Source organism: Ochotona curzoniae, unplaced genomic scaffold (genome assembly GCF_017591425.1).
Source record: "Ochotona curzoniae isolate NIBS_2020 unplaced genomic scaffold, NIBS_Ocur_1.0 contig_3819, whole genome shotgun sequence".
Taxonomy (NCBI): Eukaryota; Metazoa; Chordata; class Mammalia; order Lagomorpha; family Ochotonidae; genus Ochotona; species Ochotona curzoniae.
Window position 1 is genome coordinate 16,493,348 of NW_024466004.1, and position 22,162 is coordinate 16,515,509.

The window sequence follows — 22,162 nt, forward strand, 5'->3', positions numbered from 1 at the left end:
AAGTCTGCCTTTCACAGTGTTTTAAGAACCTCCCCCCCAACCAAAGAAAATAATTTTTTTAAAGATTTTATTTCAAAGGTGACATGAGAGAAACAGATCTTTTATCTGCTGGTTCACTGCCGAAATAGCCATGACAGCCAGAGGTGGGCCAGGCTGAAGGGAGGAGTCCAAACCTTCAGTGGGGACGCAGGGGCCCAAGCACCCAGGCCATCGCTGTCGCTTTCACATCTAATTAGTAGGGAGCTGGACTAGAACCAAGGCATCCAGGACTCAAACCAGCACTCGTAGGTGCCAGTGTTGTAGGTAGTGGGTGTCTTAACCCACTGAGCTCTATAACAAGGCCCTGGAAAAGGATTTTAATTTACAGATAATGAGAATCTACAGACTTGATTCCTTTGGCATCTGTAAGCTGCCAGCCATGTGCCAACGCAGCCAGCTTTTACAAGACAGGAGCTCACATCTATACAGAAGTACATCTCCTGGGCTGGACACAATGGTTCATTGGCTAAATTCTCGCCTGGCATATTTCAGGATCCCATATAGGTGCTGGTTCAAGTTCTGGCTGCTCCACTTTCCATCCAGCTCCCTGCTTGCAGCCTGGGAAAGCCGCAGAAGATGGCCCAAAGTCTTGGAACCCTGCAGGCATGTGGGAAACCTGGAAGAGACTCCCGACTCCTGGCTTTGGATTGGCTCAGCTCCAGGTGTTGTGGCCAGCAGATGGAAGAGCCTGTCCCTGTAAATCTGCCTTTCCAATAAAAAGCAAAATAAATCTTAGAAAAAAGACATGTTCTATCAGGCCAGGCCAGGGTACTCAGACTCCATGACTCTGGGCTGTGAGGCCATGAGGCCATTGCAGAGGACAGAGCGGTACTTAGTGTAAGCACAGTTCAGGGAAAAGGAAAAACAAAACAAAACAGTTGTGCAAATGGGTGAAAAGAGAAACTGGCAGACAAACCATTTGAGTTGTGATAAGGGTTCTATAGCTATCCATCCAGATTCCAGAATATTCAAAGCAGACTCAAGAAAAATACAGACACTACTGCTGTTACTATTGCTACTTTTTCTTTTAAAGACTTTATTTTGAATAGTGATGGCAGGGGGTTTGGCGTCTAGTTGTTTGGGTTCCATCCACTATTGCTGCAACAGCCAGGCCTAGTCAGTCTGAAGGAATCCGAAGCCCTGGTCTCCCATGGAGGTGGCAGGAAACTAAGCATTTGGGCTACCATCTGCTATTTCTGGCACCTTAGCAGGAAGCTGGATCAGAAATGGAAGAGCCAGGATTTGAACCAGCACTCTGAAATGGGAAGTGGGTGTCCCAAGCAGCAGCTCCACCCACTGCCCCAGCAAGGCCTGCCCCACTGTTACTGCGTGCAACAGCTGAGAGTACCCTGTGCGGTCTCCTCAAAGACAGCGGAACCTCAGGACGCCCCCACACAGAGCCAGGCTGAAGGTGTGGATGGCCTACTAAGCAGCTACTTAGCCTTGAAAGTGCCATAGTGACATGCAATGACCCCAACTAGACACGCGTGACAGACAATCCAGACACCATAGTCTATTGTCTAAGATGTCTGATTTAAAAATGTACCATATTATAAGTAAGACACTGATGCTCCAAACTGATTGTCAAAGAGTTCAAAACTGCAGAGATGTCAAAATGTAAAAATGTATGCATGGGGAAAATAAACCTTAAAAGGCTACGTAAGGGGACACAGTCGGTTGTTATCTGCAATGCTGGTAAACCATATGCGTGCTGGTTCTAGTCCCAGCTCCTCCACTTCTGATCCAGCTCCTGGCTAATACAACTGAGAAGGCAGTGGAAGACGGCCCAGGTGCTTGGGTCCCTGTCACCTGCAAGGGAAACCCATACTGGGGGTCCAGGCAGGCTCCTGACTTCAGCCTTCCCAGCTCCAACAGTTGTCATATGGGGAGTGAACCAGTAGATGTAAGATCTCCCCCTCTCTCTATAAACAAATATTTAAAATAAGTTGATAAAAGGGTATTTTCAATAGCTAAATATGAGAGCAGACATTGAGCTCAGTAGGCAAGATGCCCAGGTCCTGCATCCCAGGGTCTGGTTCCAGCCCTTGACTCCAGCTTTCTGTCAACACAGACCCTGTGACACAGCGGTGACAGCTCAAGTGACTAGGACCCTGCCACCTTTTCGGGAGACTTGGATGGAGTTCCCAGCTCTGGATGTTGTAGACATTTGGCAAGTCGGCCAACAGATGGGAGCTCTTTCTGTCTGCCTCTAGCTCGCCAGGAAAAATTAAAATCTTTATAAAAGTAACAGGTTAGTGGAAGATGGTGTAGCTCTTACCTATACTATGAGATTAAGGCAAAAAAAGAGAGAGAGAGAAAAGAAATGGCTATGGTACCAGATGCTCTCTTCTTAATCAGCTTCAGGTAGTTCAGAATGCTACATCTGGTGTCCACATCCACCTCCATGTTCTCAAGGTAGGAATTCAGGATGGGGATGAGCCCAGGAAACACACCTTCCTGTGGGAAGAAGGAGGACCCAGCATGAGGGCACTGCCGATCCGGGAGTGTGGCCAGGGGCTGGCCAGGACCCACCTTCCCGTTGATGATCGTGTCAATGCTCATGAGCGCGTACTCCTCCGCCTCCGGCTCCGTGCTGCTCTGCGCCTTGCCACACCCGTCCACCACTGCATTGCCACCTGCTGGGAGGGCGGGGGTGCTTTAGGGGCTGCTTGTGGTGAAAGCCGCCCTTAGGAATCCAAGAGGAAGTCATACCTTTGCAAATATCCTTCCTGAAATAAAACAGCTCCTTCAGGACAGCATCTCGTTTCTGCGCTACTTTCATGTTCTCATCAACCTAAGGGGGCAAGAGAATCCCGACTGAGTCGACAGCTGTGACTGGCCACAGGAGTTGCGCCACTGCCTCCCTTGCCCCTCACCCAAGGCTCACTCTGCGAAAGATGCCCCTTGCCCCTGTAGCCAGTCTCTGAGTGAAAGAGCAGGTCCCCTTTTACTTAGGTGGGGTCTGTTTCGCTCAATGATTAAGAACAAGCAAAGAATATTAGAGACCTTAAAAAACAAACAACAAAAAAAGTCTGTTTAGGCAGGGTATCTGCATTTTCTGGCAGCATTGTGTTGCGCCTTGCCACTGATCTGCAGAGTTGGGAGGACCAGTGGTTGCGTTCCTCTGCACAGCCCTGTGGCTCAGCAGAAGGCCTGGGAAGGAAGGAAGGACGGCACAGCATTCTAGTTCTCCTGCCTTACAGTTCATTCACAGCCCTCCCAGACTGCCTCCTCTGTGTAAGCAGAGCTATCAGGCTGCCAGACCAGGAATAAGCTAACAGGGGTCCCCCAAGGGTCCAGTCAACAAAGTGGCCTGCACAGCTGGTGGCCCTGGCCATGTTGACATTCATAAGCCTGAAAAAGCTTTGTGAATGTCCCTTTTTAGGCTCCTCGAAGCAGAGCTTTCCACACATACCCTCTATGTGTGGAACCTCAATGTATCAAAGACCCTGGTGAGAGGCCCAGGCTGACATGGCACAGAAAGCATGGCTTTTCTTGATTAGTTGACCTCCATCCAGCCTCACATGGGAGGGGTCCCACTGCTACTATCGTTCTGTTTTCTGAAAGACACACACAGGACCTTCTGAATAGACTAGACACTTCTAAGAGCATTCAGATAGCCTAAAATCCCACTGTGACTTGGGCATCTCTTAATTCTTCATAACATTTGTTCATGATGACCACTGGTTTTATTTGACTTCGATTAATTCTTTTTTAAGATTCATTTTTTTTTTTTTTTGGAAAGTCATAATTACATAGAGGAGAGACACAGAGAAAGATCTTGTATCAGCAGACTCACTACCCAAGTGGTCACAAGGACTGGAGCTGAACCGATCTTAAGCCAGCAGTCAGGAACCTTCTCCAGGTCTCCCACATGGGTGCAAGATGCCAAAGCTTTGGGCCATCCTCGACTGCTTTCCCAGGCCACAGGCAGGGAGCTGGAAGGGAAGTGGAGCAACTGGGATACAAACTGGCATCCATATGGGGTCCCAGTATGTGCAAGGCGAGGACTTTAGCCATTAGGCTATCATGCCAAGCCTGGTTAGCTTTATTTTTAATATTTTTGTGAAAACACACGATTCTGACCAGATCTGAGGTAACCTTCTATTTGTTTTCCTAAATAATCTTCAATTATAGTTGTGATTAATTTGGCAGTTATTAGGAAATATATCTTTAATTTCCAATAAACTTTTTCCTTGAGCACCTTTTGTGTGGAATTTTCATGGGAATGTATCCTATACAAGGTCTACTCGTGAGGCACAAAAGTGCTCATTAATTTTTATACATCTTTTTTGAAGCATTTGAAAATCGTGTCACTTAATTCCCCTGTTGCCCATCTCATTCTTCCAGTACTTAGCCTATCAGTATTGGGCAACACACAACGTACTTGGCTAAGTGGTTCATCTCCCATTCTAGTACATGAGCTCACAACAGCCTGCCTACCTCCAACTACACATGGCAGACAAGGCACAGAAACCAAGTAACCTATGAGGGTTAAAGAGTTATCAATTCACTGCAAGGGATTCATGTATCTAACTTATTTCATCAAAACTATATCTGACCCATCCTCTTAAATTCTTTGCATGCTTAAGCTGTTGCACTTTAGGGTCCAAGAACCACAGCTCTGACATCTTTGAGGAGCTGATTCTTATCTACCTCCCATTTTTGTCTATTACTCCTGTATCCTTGTGTAAGGTCTTCATGTAGCTAGTTCATGTCAGTATGGTCCTTGCTTTAGGTATCATGTAAATAACATACACCACTGTGTATGTCATCTCCTATCTAGCCTATTTCATCCTTTGAATCGCCCATTACATTCATGCTTAAAACCTAATCCTGAGTTTACACTTCCTGCCGCCTCTCGGCTGCGGGTGTGTCCCGGGACAGGGCGTCTCATCCCTGGATCCCACAAGCCCGCCATCATGTGCACATGGTGAGCTGGGCCTGGGTCTGCCTGGGCTCCAGGGCTGCTCCCTTCGGGGTGAGTACACTGACCGAGGGTGGAGGTCTCTGGAGCAGGGCTAGGCAGGCCCACCCGCCGCTCTCATTGGGCGGCGGACAGGATTGAGGTGGGGCGCAACTTTGGGCCTGGGAGTTTACAGTTTACACTTCCTGCCGCCTCTCGGCAGCGGGTGGGTCCCAGGACAGGGCGTCTCATGCCCGGATCCCACAAGCCCGCTATCTTGTGCATGTGGTGAGCTGGGCCTGGGCGGCCAGTGTACCATTTGGTGCCAGGCTTTGCCTGCTGGCCGCCTGGCAGGAAAGCTCTGGGATTTTGGTGGTTTCAATTGCTGCTTATGTAGGTCCACGATGAACCCAATGTGTTTCTGTAAGGTGAATATATCCTACAGATTCCCAATGACAGTTACTCTTCCTTTAAAGAATGTGTTATCACTTAGCAATGCTGACCACCAAATACCAGTTCATGCTAAAGCTATGGCACGGGGCTTGTCCAGTACACACACTAACTGGATTAAGGCTATCGCCAACGAGCGCGTGGGCTAGAATGGGGGCTGTGTTCTGATCAGGTAACAGTTGAAACCTCCCTTGGCACAAGTGTGGACTGGGACTGGACGCACCAGGCTGGACCAGACCCCAGCACTGTCTGGTGTTCCTGGAGGACCAGGATAGACATGGGATGGACTAGGCTAGGTCGCAACCCCTACTGAACCATTTGTGAGCCGTATGTGGTAATGGACTGGATGAGCCGTGGCTGGGCTGAAACATCCAACAACAAGAACCAGCTTGGGTTGAAGGCTAGTCAGGAACTGAGTAGGGCTGGCTCATGGACCCACTGGTATGCACAAAATCTGGCACTGGGAGAGGTTCTGATGGAGGAGCCTAGGCAACTCCTCTGGCAGGACACAGACCCCACGGGTAAAAGTGCAAGAAGCATGAATGGAAACAGCCCAGAGCAGCCCACAAGAAGTTTCCCACTGGCATACATTAGGCATGGATTGTGGGCAGACCAGGCTGAATCAGTTAACATCATCACTGGCAAATCCCAGCACCAGAACAGAGTGAGGGTCGAGCCAGGTTTGGTTGCGATAAAAACCAGTCCACACTACAGAATGCCAGGATGAGGATGTCTGTACCAGATGTGACTGCAGTGCCCATCCAGCACACGTGAGAATCGGGTAGGGAGGGGACAGCCAGCAGGGGAATAAGGGGTGGTTCCCCTGCTGGACAGCTACTACCACTGGAGAGCATGGACTGGGATGGGAGCAGACCAGACTAAGCAGGGCTACAACACCTGTAAGCCTCATGTGGACTAGATCAGGGAAAAGCCAGGCTGGGCTGATTATTCCTACTGGTGCAATCTACAATTAGAGTGGGTGAGGGTTGTTTGGGCATAGCTGCAGCATCAGCTGGCAGAAACTGGTACTGGGGGCTAATTCTGTCAAGTTAAACTGCAGAACCACCTGGAAAGTGCACAATCTGGGAGTGAGAGACCTGGGAGGGAAATAGTGGGTTCCCCCGCTCTTGGGTTACCACTCCCACGGGAGGGCACAAAAACTAGGACAGGGGCTGGGGTGGCTAGACAGACAGGCACTCAGCAACACCCATGAGGGCTTGATTGTTGAGCTGGTTAGATGGATCTAAGCTTCAATGCCATTTGCCATGTACGAGAGCCAAGGGGGATGTGAGACAGACTGGACTGGTCTGCTACACATACTGGCAAACCAGGGTAGGGAGTGGGCCTGGTGGGGGTTATTGCGGGTCACTCTCACCAGGCTGCAGCTCCCACTGGTTTATGTGAGGGCCGAGTATGCGCTGTGCAGAACCAGGCTGGACTGCAACACCCATTGGTTCCAGTAGAAGGCGGGGCTGAAAACAGAACCAACACAGCAATTGCAACTACTAGCTGACCGGGGTGATGGACTGTGCTGGGCCCAGTGCTTGCTGGTGCATACAAGTATCTGGCCTGGGAACACCTCAGGCGAAGTTTCTTTGGCGATCTCCTCATTTGAAATGCCAGACTCAGAACCCTAACCATGAAAGGACAGAAGATGGAACAAGTTAATCAACCACCTCAGCTATAGGTTGGCAACAAAATACCGGGCAAATAGAGACGCTATGATGGACAATGTCAAGCAGTGGATTTTTCAACAACCTCATCGTGTTTGGAGTGGCAAGACTGGCAGCAATTACAAAACTGGTGAACTATCAAAATCACTTAAGCAAGTATCTCAGAGCATGCCCCACATCTGGGACCTAGGGTGGGTGGGAAACCAGGTGGGGCTTCTCCCTCAATATCCCCCTTTACCTCAGATACATGAAGGAAACAATATGGAAATAATAGTCTTTCCCACTTCCCTATAGCCCTTGACCCTTTTTACCCAAATTAATTATGTAAAGATTGTCAAAATTTTAAAAAATTGATTTTTATGATTTTGAAAAATCATAAAATCCTAATCCTGAAAATGACAGCCATGAAGGGGCGGGGTCTTTGGGAAGGATCAGGTCATAGGTTCTGCTGTCATGAAAGGAGGAGGATCCTTTCCAAAGAGTCAGCTTGCTCTGCCTCCATGGGAGGATGCAGGAAGATGCTGTCCGCTGTAATGGGCTTCACCAGGTACAGAATCTGCAGTGTATAACCCTCAACTCCCCAGCCTCTAGAGCCCTGAGGGACACACTCCTGCTGTTTATAAGCCAATGGATCTGTAATACTTTTGTTAATAGCAGCCTGATCAGACTAAGACTTAGGGCATATACCTTCAGTGCCAAAACGTCATTTACTTAGTTTTTCAGAATTGCCAACACTTTGGTTGAGAAGAGGATTCTGTGGTTGCCAGTTCCTTACGTCTCAGGATTCTGAAGGTTTCTTTGCACCTCTTGCATCATGTAACATTCTAAATGACAGATGCCTAAGAGCAGCTGATTCTCCACCAACCCTTCTGGTGGCAGACTGCCTAATTTTCTCTGTTGCCCACACTGGTTTTCTCTATTTGACATACAGACAACATCTGCAGATATAAAGACACTTCAAAGAGCTTGTGGAAATGTGTATTATGGAGAAACTAATTTCAAAAATGATTTGTATCACTTTCCCACAAACCTTTTAAAATACCCTCATATTTCTGAAGGAACTCTTACATTAAGGGCAAACTCTTATTTCTTTGGTTGGTGTATTTTATCTCTTTCTATACAGATCATTCTTTTCTGGCTGCCATTCATAAAACTTTGCAGAGCAATTTTCCATGTTCTAATTTTTCCATAATTTCCATTTGCTTGCTTTCCTACCGGGATGAATCTTCATTGATCTCCTAAACCGTTATGTCAGCCTTCAACAACACCTGCTTTGCTGGTGAGTATACTGTCAGAAGTGCTGCTGCCAGCTTCCTTGCTTCCCAGATTCCTCGTCTCCAAACCTTTGGCTCATCATGATTCCTCACCCCATAGGTGTGACCCTTTTCTAGAACCTTATACTAGGTAGCATTTCCTTAGGAAGACCTTCCAGTGTTCTTGAATGGTCAGGCTCTTCTCTTTAAGACTGTTAATTGTTCTTGATTTATTTGCCCCTCAGATCTCTAAAGTCTTAGGTCAGACAGCTTAGACTTGCCCTTAGCTGGGTTTTGGTTTTTCCAGCAGGTACACCCATAGGGGTAACACAAGAACGTAAAATTCTACAGGTTGCTTTTAGCCTGGGTGTGATGGGCAGGCAGGGCAGGCTGAGAGCTCAACTTCCATAGGAGACAGTGAAGAGATGAGGGACCTAAGCTGGCAACGTATTTGTGGGGTACCAGGGAAGGAGGCACCCTACCGGCAGAGGCTGGGTCCATGCAGTTGGAATCTTCCATGCATGCTTGCTGTTCAAGGGCTGCTCTGTTTCCTTTCTCTGGTCCTGAGACACTCCCAGTGCTGAGCAGTCTTTCCCAGATGCTCTTTCTGCCTTAAGGACTCCAGGGCCCATAGTCTGCAGTCTCCCAGCCTGAGCCTGCTGCAAGGCTGCACTGGAACACGTCTCCCAGGAAGCTCCTTTTCTGGTCTTTGCTGGGCTTGAGTTGAACCAACTCCCATTTGCTTCCCTGTCAACCGGGTGACATCTATGCCCTCCAAAACATCCCAACTTTGGTTCTAAAGGCATGAGACTTCTCTCCATTCCTGCCCTCCCCTGCTAACCTTCCTTCTGATTTTAACATGTCAATCAAATGGAATTTTAGGCAGATGAAATCAACATGTAATGAACACGTGGGGCTATCTCCAGCCATCGATTATCTTGAATGGAAAACCTCTAGAGAAATAATGTTGAGGTTTATAATGAAAAATAAAATCAAGTGGAAGAAAAAGCACTTCATTCTGAAGTGTGAAAGATTCTAAATGATGTCTGATTTGAAATGCACAATGCATATAAGCGAGTAAACAGATCCACAGGTCTGTGTACCCATCACTATGAAGTGCTTACCTTGGACAGTGGAATGAGAAAATCCAGTTTGTATGAGAGGATCACCCTGGTGAGCAGCACCACAAACACCACATAGGCAGAATTCTCGAAGTCAGTTAGCTGAACCTAAACAAGCAGAAGTCCAGAGTCATGGACCAAAAACACAGTGGCGCTCTCCTGACAGACCTACCCGCCCTTTATATCATGTCATTCCTAAGCCATCTCCAAGGTCTGGAAATCCCATGCCTAGAACTGTTCTCACACTTCAACCCTCCTGAGCTGCTGGATTTGCTTAACACACACACACACACACACACACACACACACACACACTTCACTTTCACAGACTTATGAATTAAAAAACCTCCTGATACAAGTATTGGGAGGGTCCTGAATAAAGAAGAGTGTTTTTATGTCATCTCCCACCAAAGCATGTGTCTCACCTCCATGGGTCGGAATTCCACTCTCCAGCCAATATCTGAGTTTGGAGGAGGCGGCTTAAACCTCATTGTCTGCCAATTTGTGGACTGAATATTCTGGAACAACAAGTAGAGAAAATAAAAAACAATTTTCTGCAAGCTCAGGAACACATTAAGATGTTCTGACATTTAACTTGGAAAGGAGCCTGCTTAGCGTCCATGCCAAACACTCCCCAATTTACAAATACAAAAAAAAACAAAAAAAAACAAAAAAAAAACCACGTTGTAAGATTTTCTGGAAGGGTGATGTGCTAAGAAAACAAAACAGCAAGTGTTTCACAAAAACCAGGCGGGGTGTTTGTGGTGCTAAAATAACTAATGGTTATTTATTCTTTTTTTAAGATTTATTTATTTTTACTGGAAAGGCAGACTTTTAGAGGCATACATCAGAACCCTTTCTCTCTTGGCAAACAGAAAATACTGCCCTGAATATATGTCCAAATCTAGGAGATATCCAGTCAGAACTGCAACACTGAGTATTCACAATGAATTTTTAGTTCTTAGTTCTTTACTGCTCTAGGGGATGAATGGTGTGTTAGATTTCCACCATCACTACTTTCTCACAGGTAGAGAAAACAACTTCTTTCTTGGCAATGTATTTAAAACAGAGGAAATACCTCAAAATGGTCAGACTCATTAGCATCATCCAGGTGTATTTTCTCCTCAAACAGAGTCAAGGGGTCTCTGATGAAGAGATGAGCCACATGCTGGGCCAGGAGATGATCGATGCCTGCAAAGACAGAGCACGTGTGCTCACTGCCAAGGGCAGGGCACCAGTTCCTCCCAGCACACAACCTGAAGGCAGGGAGACTGAGGCGCCTGGGCAACGGCTGGCTTGTTCAGCGTTCTCACCTCGCCTGGGCCTTTCTCCTACGGGCACTGGGGAGGAGCCAGCGATTTTGTTGCTACATACACCATGCCTGTTGGGCACTGGTGTGGACCTAGACACAGAGCTCCAAAGCAGGTTCCTTTTGCTAAAAGTCAAGATCGTCTCACAAGAATTTGGAACTTGGAAACTATGAACAAACAGCCTAACAAGAAAGTTAAGAGACTTCTCATTAAAAACAGAAATTGGATCAGGAGTCAGCAAAACACAAAGTTGCTAAAGAACTAAAGGCGTACCATCCAACCAACAGGCATGGAGACTCACCTTCCTTTAACAGCTGATCGTAGATTTCTTTATCTATCGTCAAGTCAATGTCATTATACTTCTCGCCACACTTGGACAAGTAGCTGTCTATTGAATCATATCGTGATTTACTAATCCTATATTTACTGTTCTTCAGTGGCTAAAATTTAAAAATATATACGATTGAATAACATGAAATGATTTGGAACTAGACTAACACCCCAATGTACTACATTAAAATACTATATATTTGCATAGAACAATATAAAAATCTTAAAATCAGAATGAAAAAAGTTAGTGAACCCTAGAAAGCCTTACTAGGAAAAATCACATTTTATAAAAATCTGGGGGGCAATTTAAGTATCCTTTTATTTTCTGACATGATTTAGATACTTTTTACAGTGGGTCATTTTTCAATCCTATCAAGTTAAGAAAACAAATGTCAGTGTCAGAAGTAAAAATAAACCCATACTATAAAACAGGGCTGTTGATGAAAAAGACCTTGCCTTTGAAGTTTATTTCCACTTATAAAGCACATTCAACAACTTAAGAGTAACTTAACGTGGTACTTGGACATGTCACCATCCCCTGTTGGAGTGCCAGTTTGAATCCTGTGGAACTTGGGGGGAGCAACTGATGGAAGCATGTCCCCTGCATAGCAAAGGGAAGAGGTTTCAAATTCCAAAGTCAGAGGGAGGTGGAAGGTCTCTGAACAAGCAATGGGCCGAGCTGGTGCTGTCCCTGAGACTTTAGGGATGGACGCGTCCAAGTCAGATCTCTTCTTGCCCCTTCCCCCAAGAAATGTCTCCTTTTAATCAAGTTATTTTTGGATGTGCGTTGTCCCCCGCAGGCCACAGAGCAGCAGCAGGACAACCTGGAGTGTGAACATCAGATTTACTTGTGGGACAGCTTTCTTCAAAAAACATCTCTGTCCCAGGTCGCAGTCCTGGCAATGCTTATTTATTGGTCTAGAATGGGGCCTGGTGTCTGATTTAAAATCTACAAGGAGTTCAGATATTCACCCTTGGCTGCAGAAATGCAGGGTTACAATACCACAAGCAAACAAGAAATGTTCATGTGAAAACAAAAAAAAAGGATTTATTTTTATTGGGAAAACAGATTTATAGATAGAAGCAGATACAAAGAAAAAGATCTTCTGTCTGCTGGTTCACTCCCCAAGTGGTCACAACAGCTGGAGCTGAGCTGATTCAAAGCCAGGGGCATCTTCCAGGTCTGCCTTGTGGGTGCAGGGTCCCAAGGATTTGGACCATCCTCTACTGCTTTTCCAGGCCACAGCAGGGAGCTGGATGGGAAGTAGAGCAGCCAGGATATGAATCTACGCCCATATGAGAGCCTAGCATGTACAAGGTGAGGATTAAGCCACTGAGCCATCATGCCAGGCACATTAATTATCCTTATTAAGCAAATCCTAACACTTTCTGTGGGGAACAAAAAAAAAAAGAATGTGACATCACCCTTTCTCAGCAGAAAGCATCCATAAAGTACTTTGATAGCCCCAAGAAGCATTTTGATAAAATTAGTCATCAGCACCAACTTTCAAAATATAGAAAACTGGCACTACTAATGTTAAAAGAAATCAAAACACAGATTGCAACAAATGATAATTTAAAAATTAATTCCCCATCCAAACCAAAGCACATACCCCACATACTCACAGTGAAATAAAGATAGGTTTACTGGACCTGGCATGGTAGCCTAGTGGCTAAAGTCCTCACCTGGCTTGTGCCAGGATCCCATATGGGCCCAGGTTCATGTCCCGTGGCCCTGCTTCCCATCCAGCTCCCTGCTTGTGACCTGGGAAAGCAGTCGAGGATGGCCCAAAGCCTTGGGACCCTGCACCCAAGTGAGAGACATGGAAGAGGCTCCAGGCTTCAGACTGGCTCAGCTCTTGCCATTGAGGCTGCTTGGGGAGTCAACCAGGACAGAAGATCTTTCTCTCTCCCCCTGTCTCTTCTCTGTAAAATCTGACTTTCTAATAAAAATAAGTAAGTATTAAAACAAAGATAGGTTTACTAAGTTAATGCAAGATATTAGAGAAGTCATTACAATGACCCTACTAAGGAAGGGATATTAGGGAAAGACCATTCCCACCTCCAGGCCTCTCTCCTCCCGAGTTCTGTCGTCTACAGATGCAGAAATCACTCCCCAGCGACAATCAATGTCAGACACGTAGCCTCGGTAAAAAGGAGACGCAGCGCTGAGAGCCATCTAGAAATAGACAGAAGTCAGCTCTAGGTTCAGGGCATCACTTACATGCTGGAAAAGCTCCGACAGTTACTTTCTGTTTAACAACAATGCAAACCATACCAGTTTTACCATATATACTTGTACCTGATTATTTTTTTATATCAGTTTCCAAGTAATTTAACTGTGTTGCAGAGTAAATGTCAAGAACATTTATGAGAAAAAAAAATCTAAAACACAGTGAAAATTTACAATGTTTGGCATCCAATAAGTAAATGAATGAATGAATGAATAAAAAAAGGTATGCAAAGACATGGAAAAACATGTAGAAAACTCAAAACTAACCCCAAAATGACGGATATTGTAACATTTGTAAACAGCGCCATACAAACCATTAGTATAATTCTTTCATTTGCTCAGTTCATTATAGAAAATGCTGGAAATGTTAAGTATATGAACATGAAATTTACTCCCTAAAAGAAAAATCATAGATGTATTTCGCTGTAAGGAAGCAGGCACATCAGAAGCAACTCAAACCTCTGGGCTTGGGCCATTTAAATCATCCCCCTTATCCTGTGCAGACAGGCCAGAGAAAATGGCCACACTCAAACCTGAACGTGAATACATATAAGCTTTACAGTGATGGTACACTTGCACAGCTTCATTAATTCCAAATATATTTACTATACAGATTGATTTTAAATGACATTTTGACTTAGTATAAATCAGCAAATTCTATACATACAATCTTCTTTTATACAAAGAAGTACTTAAGTAAAGGTGGAATTTCTACTTACAACAATTGGGCAGATTGTGGCCAACTGATCATAAAGGTATCGGGCCTCAGATATGCTGCAGGCTTGGAATGTCACCTGTTTAAGAATTAGAAGTTATTAATGAAATAAACACTCATCAGCTGGTAGTGCCTGAGCAGGAAGGAGGCTGGGAAAGAGGCGGCCAAAGTCAGGCCTGCTGTTTTGCTGATGACAACAGGCAATGCAAGAGTTTTAGCTAAAAGCTTTTGTGGGTAAAATGAGTATGTTTCCCTTCCAGTTTTTCTGCTTGGCTTCTCTTAGATGGCCTAGGATACCGGAGGCAATTCATACACAAACCCTAGAAAAGTATGCTTCAAGAAAATTAGCAACTGGAGCTTGGTAGTTCGGTTCACTTCGGTGAAGTAACTTAGGTAATTTAAATGATGAATTTGGTAACCACCTTCCTCACTCTAGGGCTGACAGGCAGTGACCATCACATCAAACAGGACGGCACTATGGACAATGTCTTTAAGAAGCAAAGAAAAGGTGTAATAGCTTATTTATTTTTGGCTCCTGATGTCTTCTTTTTTTCAAAAGATTTATTTGTAAGAGTCACAGAGAGAAAGAAAGGGAGAGACAGTGACAGAGGTCTTCTATTTGCTAGATCATTCTCCAATCTAGGTTTGCCACATAAGTGACAGGGACCCACACACCTGGGCCATTTTCCTCTGCTTTCCCAGGGAGCTGCATCTGATGTAGAGCAGCTAGGACAAGAATCAGCACCCATATGGGATGCTCCATATCGCAGGTGGTTGCTTTACCCACTGTGCCACATGCCAGCTCTTTTGAGTATCTTTTATAAAAAATAAACCTAATAAAAAAAATCTAATGATTACATTTTTGAGCAGGGTGGGAACGATCAAGGTTTAGAGAAACTGGGTGAACTCATTGTTTCCAATTTTGCAATTTCTTCTTGTTGTTTCTGGGGGAAGGGGAGAGACAAAGGGGAAAGCCACACATGACTTTCTAAATATCCCAGTACCCACGGATGAGGAACCGTGATCTGGTATCCTTTTAAAGCATCAGATAAAGAGACTCAATGTAACTAGGACACTGAAAAGACAGAGAAAAAGGGAGCACAATGAAAGTGGATGTTAGAAATCTAAATATCAAATAAAAAATTCACCTAAGTTTGAAGCCACATAATTTTCTTAAGGGAAAAAAGTAATCATAGCATATCATGAACTTACTGCTAATTTATATAAGATTCCCAAAAAGATCAACAGGTCAAGAATTTGAATGTGGTTAATATCTTTTTCTGTTTTCCATAGTAAAGTTCTTTATTAGCCCTAAGAAAATTACTCTGAGGGACCAGCGTAGTGACTCAACAGGCTAATCCTCCACTTCCAACACTGGCACCCCACATTGGCACCAATTCAAGTCCTAGCTGTTCCACTTCCCATCCAGCTCACTGCTTATGGTCTGGAAAAGCAGTGGAGGATGGCTCAAGTCCTTTGGCCCCTGCACCCATGTGGGAGACCTGGAAAAAGCCCCTGGCTCCTGGCTTTGGATAAGCTCAGCTTTGACCACTGTGGCCATTTAGGAGTGCACCAGCAGTAGTAACATCTCTCGTTTCTTGTCTCTGTAAAAATCTACCTTTCCAATAAAATTAAATAATTTTTTAAAAGTACTCTGAAACCTCTTTTTCTGCTTTATTGTAATAAGCAGTTTCTGGTGTTTTACTTAAAGGGATGCAAAGCTCTTTGTGGAGTTGACTTGACATATACTTCATATTATCTGTGCTAACGATTTTTGTCAAAGTGGACATGCCACTGGGGAAAAACAAACTTAATCCTAAACCTGTGACTAAAATTGAAGACAGCTGTATTTTCAGGCAACAAAAATGCCCATTAGGGCACATTTATTCATACAAAAGCAGTGTTTCAAGAGAAGACTATCACTTTGGAGCTTGTATTACAGCCCACTCTGTGATCCTTGGCAGAACATCCTGGCTAAATATTAAACTAAGCAAAGGCAAATGGTACTCTGATAGCACTTGCAATTTCAAAGTCATGTACTTCAAGTTCTAGAGCTTAATGATTCTCTTTAGAAACACGTATAATTAAGATAAGAAAGCAGATATATAGTTAAAAGTAAAAAGGTTTAGGGAAAAAATGTGACTTTAAGAAAAATGTGATCATTTCAGAGCAAACTTACTGGCCTGTGTTTGTTTTAAAACAAACTATTTGCATGTCATGAAAACAGTAAAAGAATTCACTGGCCATGTTAATTTAACAGATTCAGCATTCAGAATGAGAAAAGCAGCTCTGCTGTTGGATCTGGATGATAGTTTTAGAGAACAAGTAGACTGGACACAGGCAAGCAGGTTTATGGGAAAACTGAGCTCAAAGTAGCAAAAGGTGTCACCCGAGGCTCCGTGCCGGGGCAAAGCCAGCACTCCACTGCACACCTGCGCTCTGCCTCACGAGTTCTCGGCCAGTCTGGGCACCACTTTAGTCAGGGGGCATCAGTAATCCAAGTGAGTCAACAGAGAAAGGCTACCTTACTTCCCAGGCAACTTGGCTAGTGCCAAGGCCAACAAACAAGAGTTGCTATTTTTTTCTTTTTACACTGTTCAACCTTACTAGCCTGTCACTAGATGGCAGTAAAAAATTACGCCTGTGGTAAGGGAATGGAGCCAGTGTTGAGACACTTCTGCATTTTAAATTACTGAAACAAACACATGCCATTGTGGTGAGCTGCAGGTTGTTCTACAGAGCTCTCCATCTAAGAGATGGCTCCCCAGGAATGCACTACAATGATTCCAATGCTTTCTGAAATACTAGCTCTCACAACCTGTTTAAAATGTGATTTTTTTTTCTAAAGACAGGAAACGTGCAGGTATATTTAATAAAAGTAGTTAAACACAAGTGGATGGAGAAACTTAACCTCTCTGTATATTTGAAATAGTACCTGGAGACAACAGTTGCCCATTCCAAATCCCATGGCGTCCATGTAAATATGGTCTGGCTTAGAAGCCTTTGCTGTCTCCTCATCCTTGGGAAATGATTCTATAAATGGAGATGGTGTGTTCTTGTCCTTAAATACTGTGGAAAGTGAGGAAACAGTTGAGAGTTGAGAATTAAACAACAGCTCCACAGGTCTCTCCCACCCACCTCTCTGCCAACTTACTTGGCACGTTGATGGCCACCTTCTCTCCTCTCCTATGCCGTATATTTCTCGTTAGGGTACTAAAATAGACAACCAAATGGCATACATTGGTTACCAAACCCTGAAGGTTAAGTAAGCTGATTACGTCAAGTAAGTGAGGTGAGTGTTTAGCTCAGTAGCTGAGATGCCCACAAACCACACGGAAGCTCTTGAGGTTTAGCTCTAGCTTCTCATGCCAATTTCCCCACCAACACAGGCCTTGTAAGCGACAGGAGGCAAGGAAAATGGTTGGGTTCCTACCACCAACATGAGAGCTGGATTGAATTGCTGGATTGCTGACCCCCAGCTTTAGTTTCAGTGCAGCCTAGGTCACTGCAGTCATTTAGAGCATGGAACAACAAACAGGAGTGCTCGCTTTCTGACTCAAATAAAGCACAGAGGGAGTAAATGGAATGAAATCTATCTCAAACTAATTCTCCCTGAAAATTCCACTGAAACCATGTGACTAGCTACTCTGAAAGGTTTTGCCTGAGTTTGAATACTTCAAACTCAGCTCTTGCTCCTATGGTTCCTGATTACCACATCGAGTATAAGTGCTCAGGGTTGAGTTTCAATCTAACATTTATGTTAACTGCCAAGACTGGAGTCAAACCTTAGTACTCACTTCCCCTAGGCAGCTCTGGAGGCCTGTGCCTCGTGTCTCCTTCTTGCCTTCCACTAATCGGCACCATTAATACTCATCCTTCAGACCTGTACTAGGCCACAGGCTACCAGGCACACTGTGGGCTACTGAGCACTGATGAAAACATGAATGTGACAATCCAATACATACCAGAGTGTGAAAACTTAATACAAAAAAGAAAGAGTAACGATTCTTAATGATTTAAAAATACTGATTGCATGTTGAAATAACATTTTGGACATGGACAACTGTTAGAACATTCTGAAGTTAATCTCTTCAATTTCTTACTTTAGCATAACAACTAGAAAAATATACAATTACACATTGGTGGCTTGCATGTTTGCACTGGGCAGAGCTGGTGAAGCCCCTTGGTGAAGCTTGCTGTGATCTCAGCACACTCCTTTCTCAAAGGACGATTTCTGGCATATTTTGACATATATCACCATCTAACTTTTCTTGTAGCTAAACAGTTTAATTTTAAGCACGTTAACATTTAACGCTGGAAACGATCTCTATAAGTCTTTATCTTTCCTCAAAGACACCACGTACAGCTGATGACCATGTACAGCTGATGTGTGGGCCTGTGAGGAAGCCCCCGAGTGTCTCTAACTGTGGGTCAGGAGCCCACCTCAGGGTGATGAGTGAGCATTCAAGGTCCATAGCTAGGGTCAGACCTGAAGTAATTTCAAACCTAAGACCTCATTACAAAGCAGTAGACCTAAAAGTTAACAGAACACAGGAAGAGAGTACCTTTTATGTACACTGGGTGTTCTATGTGTTTTATTATCAAGGAATGGAGAGGGAGATGAGCAGATCATAGACACTGGTGGTAACTTAGGAGGGGGAAAAAGGCAATAATTAAGGGGAAAATGACACACAATAGATGTTTAAAGAACCAGGGTCAAAACTCCATCAAGTACCCATTAGAGGGGAGGACAGTGGCCACACTTAGGACTTTAAGATGACCCAGAGAGTCTGAGTGCAAAGAGCAACAACCAAGCAGACATGGGAATCCTGGGACTGGAATCAGGTGGCTGTCTGCTATCTCCTCCAGTTTATAGGAAAGGAGCCAGCATTCCGCACAGGACAGGCACGCTGTGCTCTGGAAGACAGATTTGTGCACAGGGCAACTGCATTTCAACACCAAGTCAAACTCACCTGAAGCGGGGGTGCTTGTTTATGGCTTCATCTGGAAAGAAGAGTGACTTGGAAGCTCCGCCTTCGACTGGGTTGGGTTTGTACTCCGGCAGTGTGAACCCAGGACAGCCTAATCTACAACAAAGAAGAACTAAATAGATGGGAAGTGTTTTCAGCAATGAACTGCATGGAGTCTCGTCATCCCTGCACCTGTCAAACATTTTGATCACTCCCTTTGGCAGGTGGTGGTCCTGGCAGGGCTTTTGTGCTTTCAGACACCGAGCCCCCTCACAGCTGCTCCCACTCACCTCCTCTTCTTGCTCCTGCAGGAGTCTAGTTCCTAACGTGCCTATTTTCCCAGTCTCCCCTCACCTACCTTTCAGAGCACTGACTCAGGCCTTCCCTTCTGCTCCTCTGACGGGAATGCACAGCTCAGAAGCTGCTTCCTGAGGGTAGATGCGTGTTCTCAGCTCACTGGTGTCTTCCCACTCAGCCCCTGAGGTTGCCTCCTTGACTGGCTCTAAGCTTGGATGATCTTTGACCCTGGGATACGTATCAGCAATGCTCCCACCCTCCTGCTGGGTTTTGCTGTAAGGTGGTAAGGCTCTCCTGTGCCCCTCCAGGTCACCTCAGGTGCCCCTGTCCCTCCCTGAGAGCACCCTCTGCAGTCTGACACCCAGCCCTATTTCATTATTTGACCTGAAGGATGGCCTTGGGTTCCATACAGAAAAAAAGTAGCTGAAACATCCCCACAGTTCTTGCCAAGCTAGCAGCTAAGGTCAATGTTAAGTGTGCTGTGAAGGAGACAAACACTGACACAGTGAAACCAAAATAAGGGAGGCTCTTGTCAGGGTGCAGACAAGTGGCAGGAAGCTGCAGCCTGCAGGCCAAGGCTAGCCCATGCCTTGGTTTAGCCCCGTCTTTAACCTGTGTCCATAGTCATCTGTAAACAACTGAAGTGCTGTTTTTATCTGGAAAACAATTTTCAGCTATTGTAAGGGCTCAATGATTTTTTTGCCCCTCCCCATTGCCTTCTAAAAGGTGGTCCCCAAACCTAGTCAAAACAAACCTCTCCCTGCCAGAACCAGCATCCCACATGGGCATCAATGTGTGTCCTGGCTTCACTTCCCATCCAGCTCCTTGCTTATAGCCTGGAAAACCAGAAGATGACTCAAGTCCTGTCCACCCTCACCCACCTGGGATCTTTCCTGAAGTCCTGGAGAGGAGACCGGCTTTCACAAAAGGAATGAACATTAGAGTCTACCAAAGGCAGCACGTGCAGTATGCAACTACGAACAAAGCCCGACGCTTACGGCAGGGAATGCCTGCCTGGGTTGTAATCTGCTCTTTTTCTTGCCAACAGCTCTCGTTTTATCTGCTGGGGCAGGGTAATTCAGAAACTAACCTGGGAAACGACGTTATTGTGCAAAGAGCCTGATTTTCTCCCAAGAGAGAAGAGGCCTCCTTCCGGCGCTTTCGCATGTTGTCTTCCACGGTGTTGAACTCGGACATGGTTCCTCCATAGGGCTGTCCAGGGGTCCCTTCAATCATGTAACTCCCGTACTCTGGTCTCCAAAGGGTGGGGTGGCTGCAGAGAAGAAACAGTGGAGATCTACCTTATTCTCTCTGCTGCGGTCCACACAGCTTCCAAAGCTGCTTCAAAGTTTTTGAAACCATTAGGTAATCATGAAGCTAAGAATCCCTTTATGCTTCCTCAAAGTTGTTAACCTTCTATAGCTCTTCAACTACAAAAGGATTAAAAAGAACAGGGTCCAAAATATATACAAATAAATGAAAATGTACACAAAACACTCTCTGGCCGGGACAAGCTAGTCTGCTTGGCAGGACTGAAGATGAAACCTCAGGGATGCTTCCAGATCAGTGCTGGCACCCAAGCTCAAATGTGGCTTTCCAAAACCAGTAATTTGGCCCATCACAAGGACATTCCAGCTGGAGTGGAAGCAGAGTAACTGGGACTTGAACCAGTGCAATAATATGGATGCAGGTACGGTACTAGACAGCTTAGCCTACCGCCCCACACTATGCTGCCATCCAGCCCCACACTGTGCTGATCCTTTGCCCAACTTCTGTGCACTTTAAAAATGTCATGCCAGTTGGACAAACTCAGTCTGCATGGTATATAGAGCACCATCATTTGGGATCCCAGGTACATTTCAATGATGGAGTCTAACAAATGTGTAACCAACTGTTACTGTGCCAGGTGCTTATGCATATTATTGTATCGAATCTCAGTGCCTTGGCATTAGCTATTATTAATTTTATAATGAGAAAACTGAGGATGGGGAGGTTAAACTGCTTGCCCAAAGCCACTCAGCCACCATTAGAGAAATCAGGATTTGGAACTGCTGTGCCACCTTGCCTCCCGGGAAGCTGAGGGGGGTATGTATGAGCAGTCCAGGAAACCCACGAAGCCTTCAGCATCAGCTTACTTTGGGTTTGTCCTTTCCCCTTGCTCTTGTAGCGTTTCAAGGACTTGCTCCCCGGACAGGACCAACTGGACTTTTTTATTTTCGTGATTGAAAGATACCAACATGTATTCCACCTGTGGAAAACAAAGAGCAAAAAAGGTTAACATTCTCCAGACTTGTGTGACCTTCCTAGAAGACAGCAGGAAAATGTGAAGACTGCAAGGAATCCACGTGACCACGCACAGGCACACTGCTTCCACCAAGGCACGGGACAGGTGCCACCTGCCAAGAGGGTCAGGCAATCCTGGCAGTGTTTGAGAACAACTGCTGCTCTACTATCCCTTCCCTTGCTCCGGTTCCATTGAGTGATCCAGAGAACGGTCAAGATGGTTATTTTGACAAATTATACTGCAAAAAAAAGGTGGATTTCAAAGCTACAATCTAAATTGTACTTGTTTATTCCCTCAGTTGTCTTACTCAAAGGTTAACAAAGATTTAACCTGGGCATTTCAGCCAAGGTATGCTTCCCTGCTGGTAGAATTCATAGTAATCCCAACACAAGTCTTCCATATGTGGAGCTCCTCCATAATGTAGAGATGTTATGCTAAGGTTTTGATTTACCATGAATAATTTCAGGCAACATTTCCACTCTGAAACCATCAAATCTACAATGCAAGGAGCAGGGAGTGAATTCTGGTTAAACTCATAGGTTAAAAACACTGTCCCCAGAGGCCAACCCCAAAGGGCCTGC

General features: G+C 45.2%; 1 protein-coding gene across 6 annotated transcripts in view; it reads right to left on the bottom strand.

Annotated features, from left to right (window-relative positions):
• Positions 1-22,162, bottom strand: part of GCLC (glutamate-cysteine ligase catalytic subunit) — a 46,080-nt gene that overhangs the window by 1,472 nt on the left and 22,446 nt on the right. For 3 of the 6 annotated variants that reach the window (XM_040983560.1, XM_040983565.1, XM_040983562.1), the window contains exons 2-15: positions 21,433-21,545; positions 20,388-20,570; positions 19,004-19,117; positions 17,185-17,243; positions 16,966-17,099; positions 14,035-14,109; positions 13,145-13,261; positions 11,054-11,192; positions 10,521-10,633; positions 9,868-9,960; positions 9,446-9,550; positions 2,752-2,833; positions 2,572-2,678; positions 2,376-2,496 (exon numbers count right to left, since the gene is read on the bottom strand). In XM_040983560.1, coding sequence (XP_040839494.1) covers positions 2,376-2,496; positions 2,572-2,678; positions 2,752-2,833; positions 9,446-9,550; positions 9,868-9,960; positions 10,521-10,633; positions 11,054-11,192; positions 13,145-13,261; positions 14,035-14,109; positions 16,966-17,099; positions 17,185-17,243; positions 19,004-19,117; positions 20,388-20,570; positions 21,433-21,545 — 1,555 coding nt within the window. The remainder of the gene's footprint in view (positions 1-2,375; positions 2,497-2,571; positions 2,679-2,751; positions 2,834-9,445; positions 9,551-9,867; positions 9,961-10,520; positions 10,634-11,053; positions 11,193-13,144; positions 13,262-14,034; positions 14,110-16,965; positions 17,100-17,184; positions 17,244-19,003; positions 19,118-20,387; positions 20,571-21,432; positions 21,546-22,162) is intronic. The other 3 variants (XM_040983561.1, XM_040983563.1, XM_040983564.1) reach the window with 3 other exon arrangements.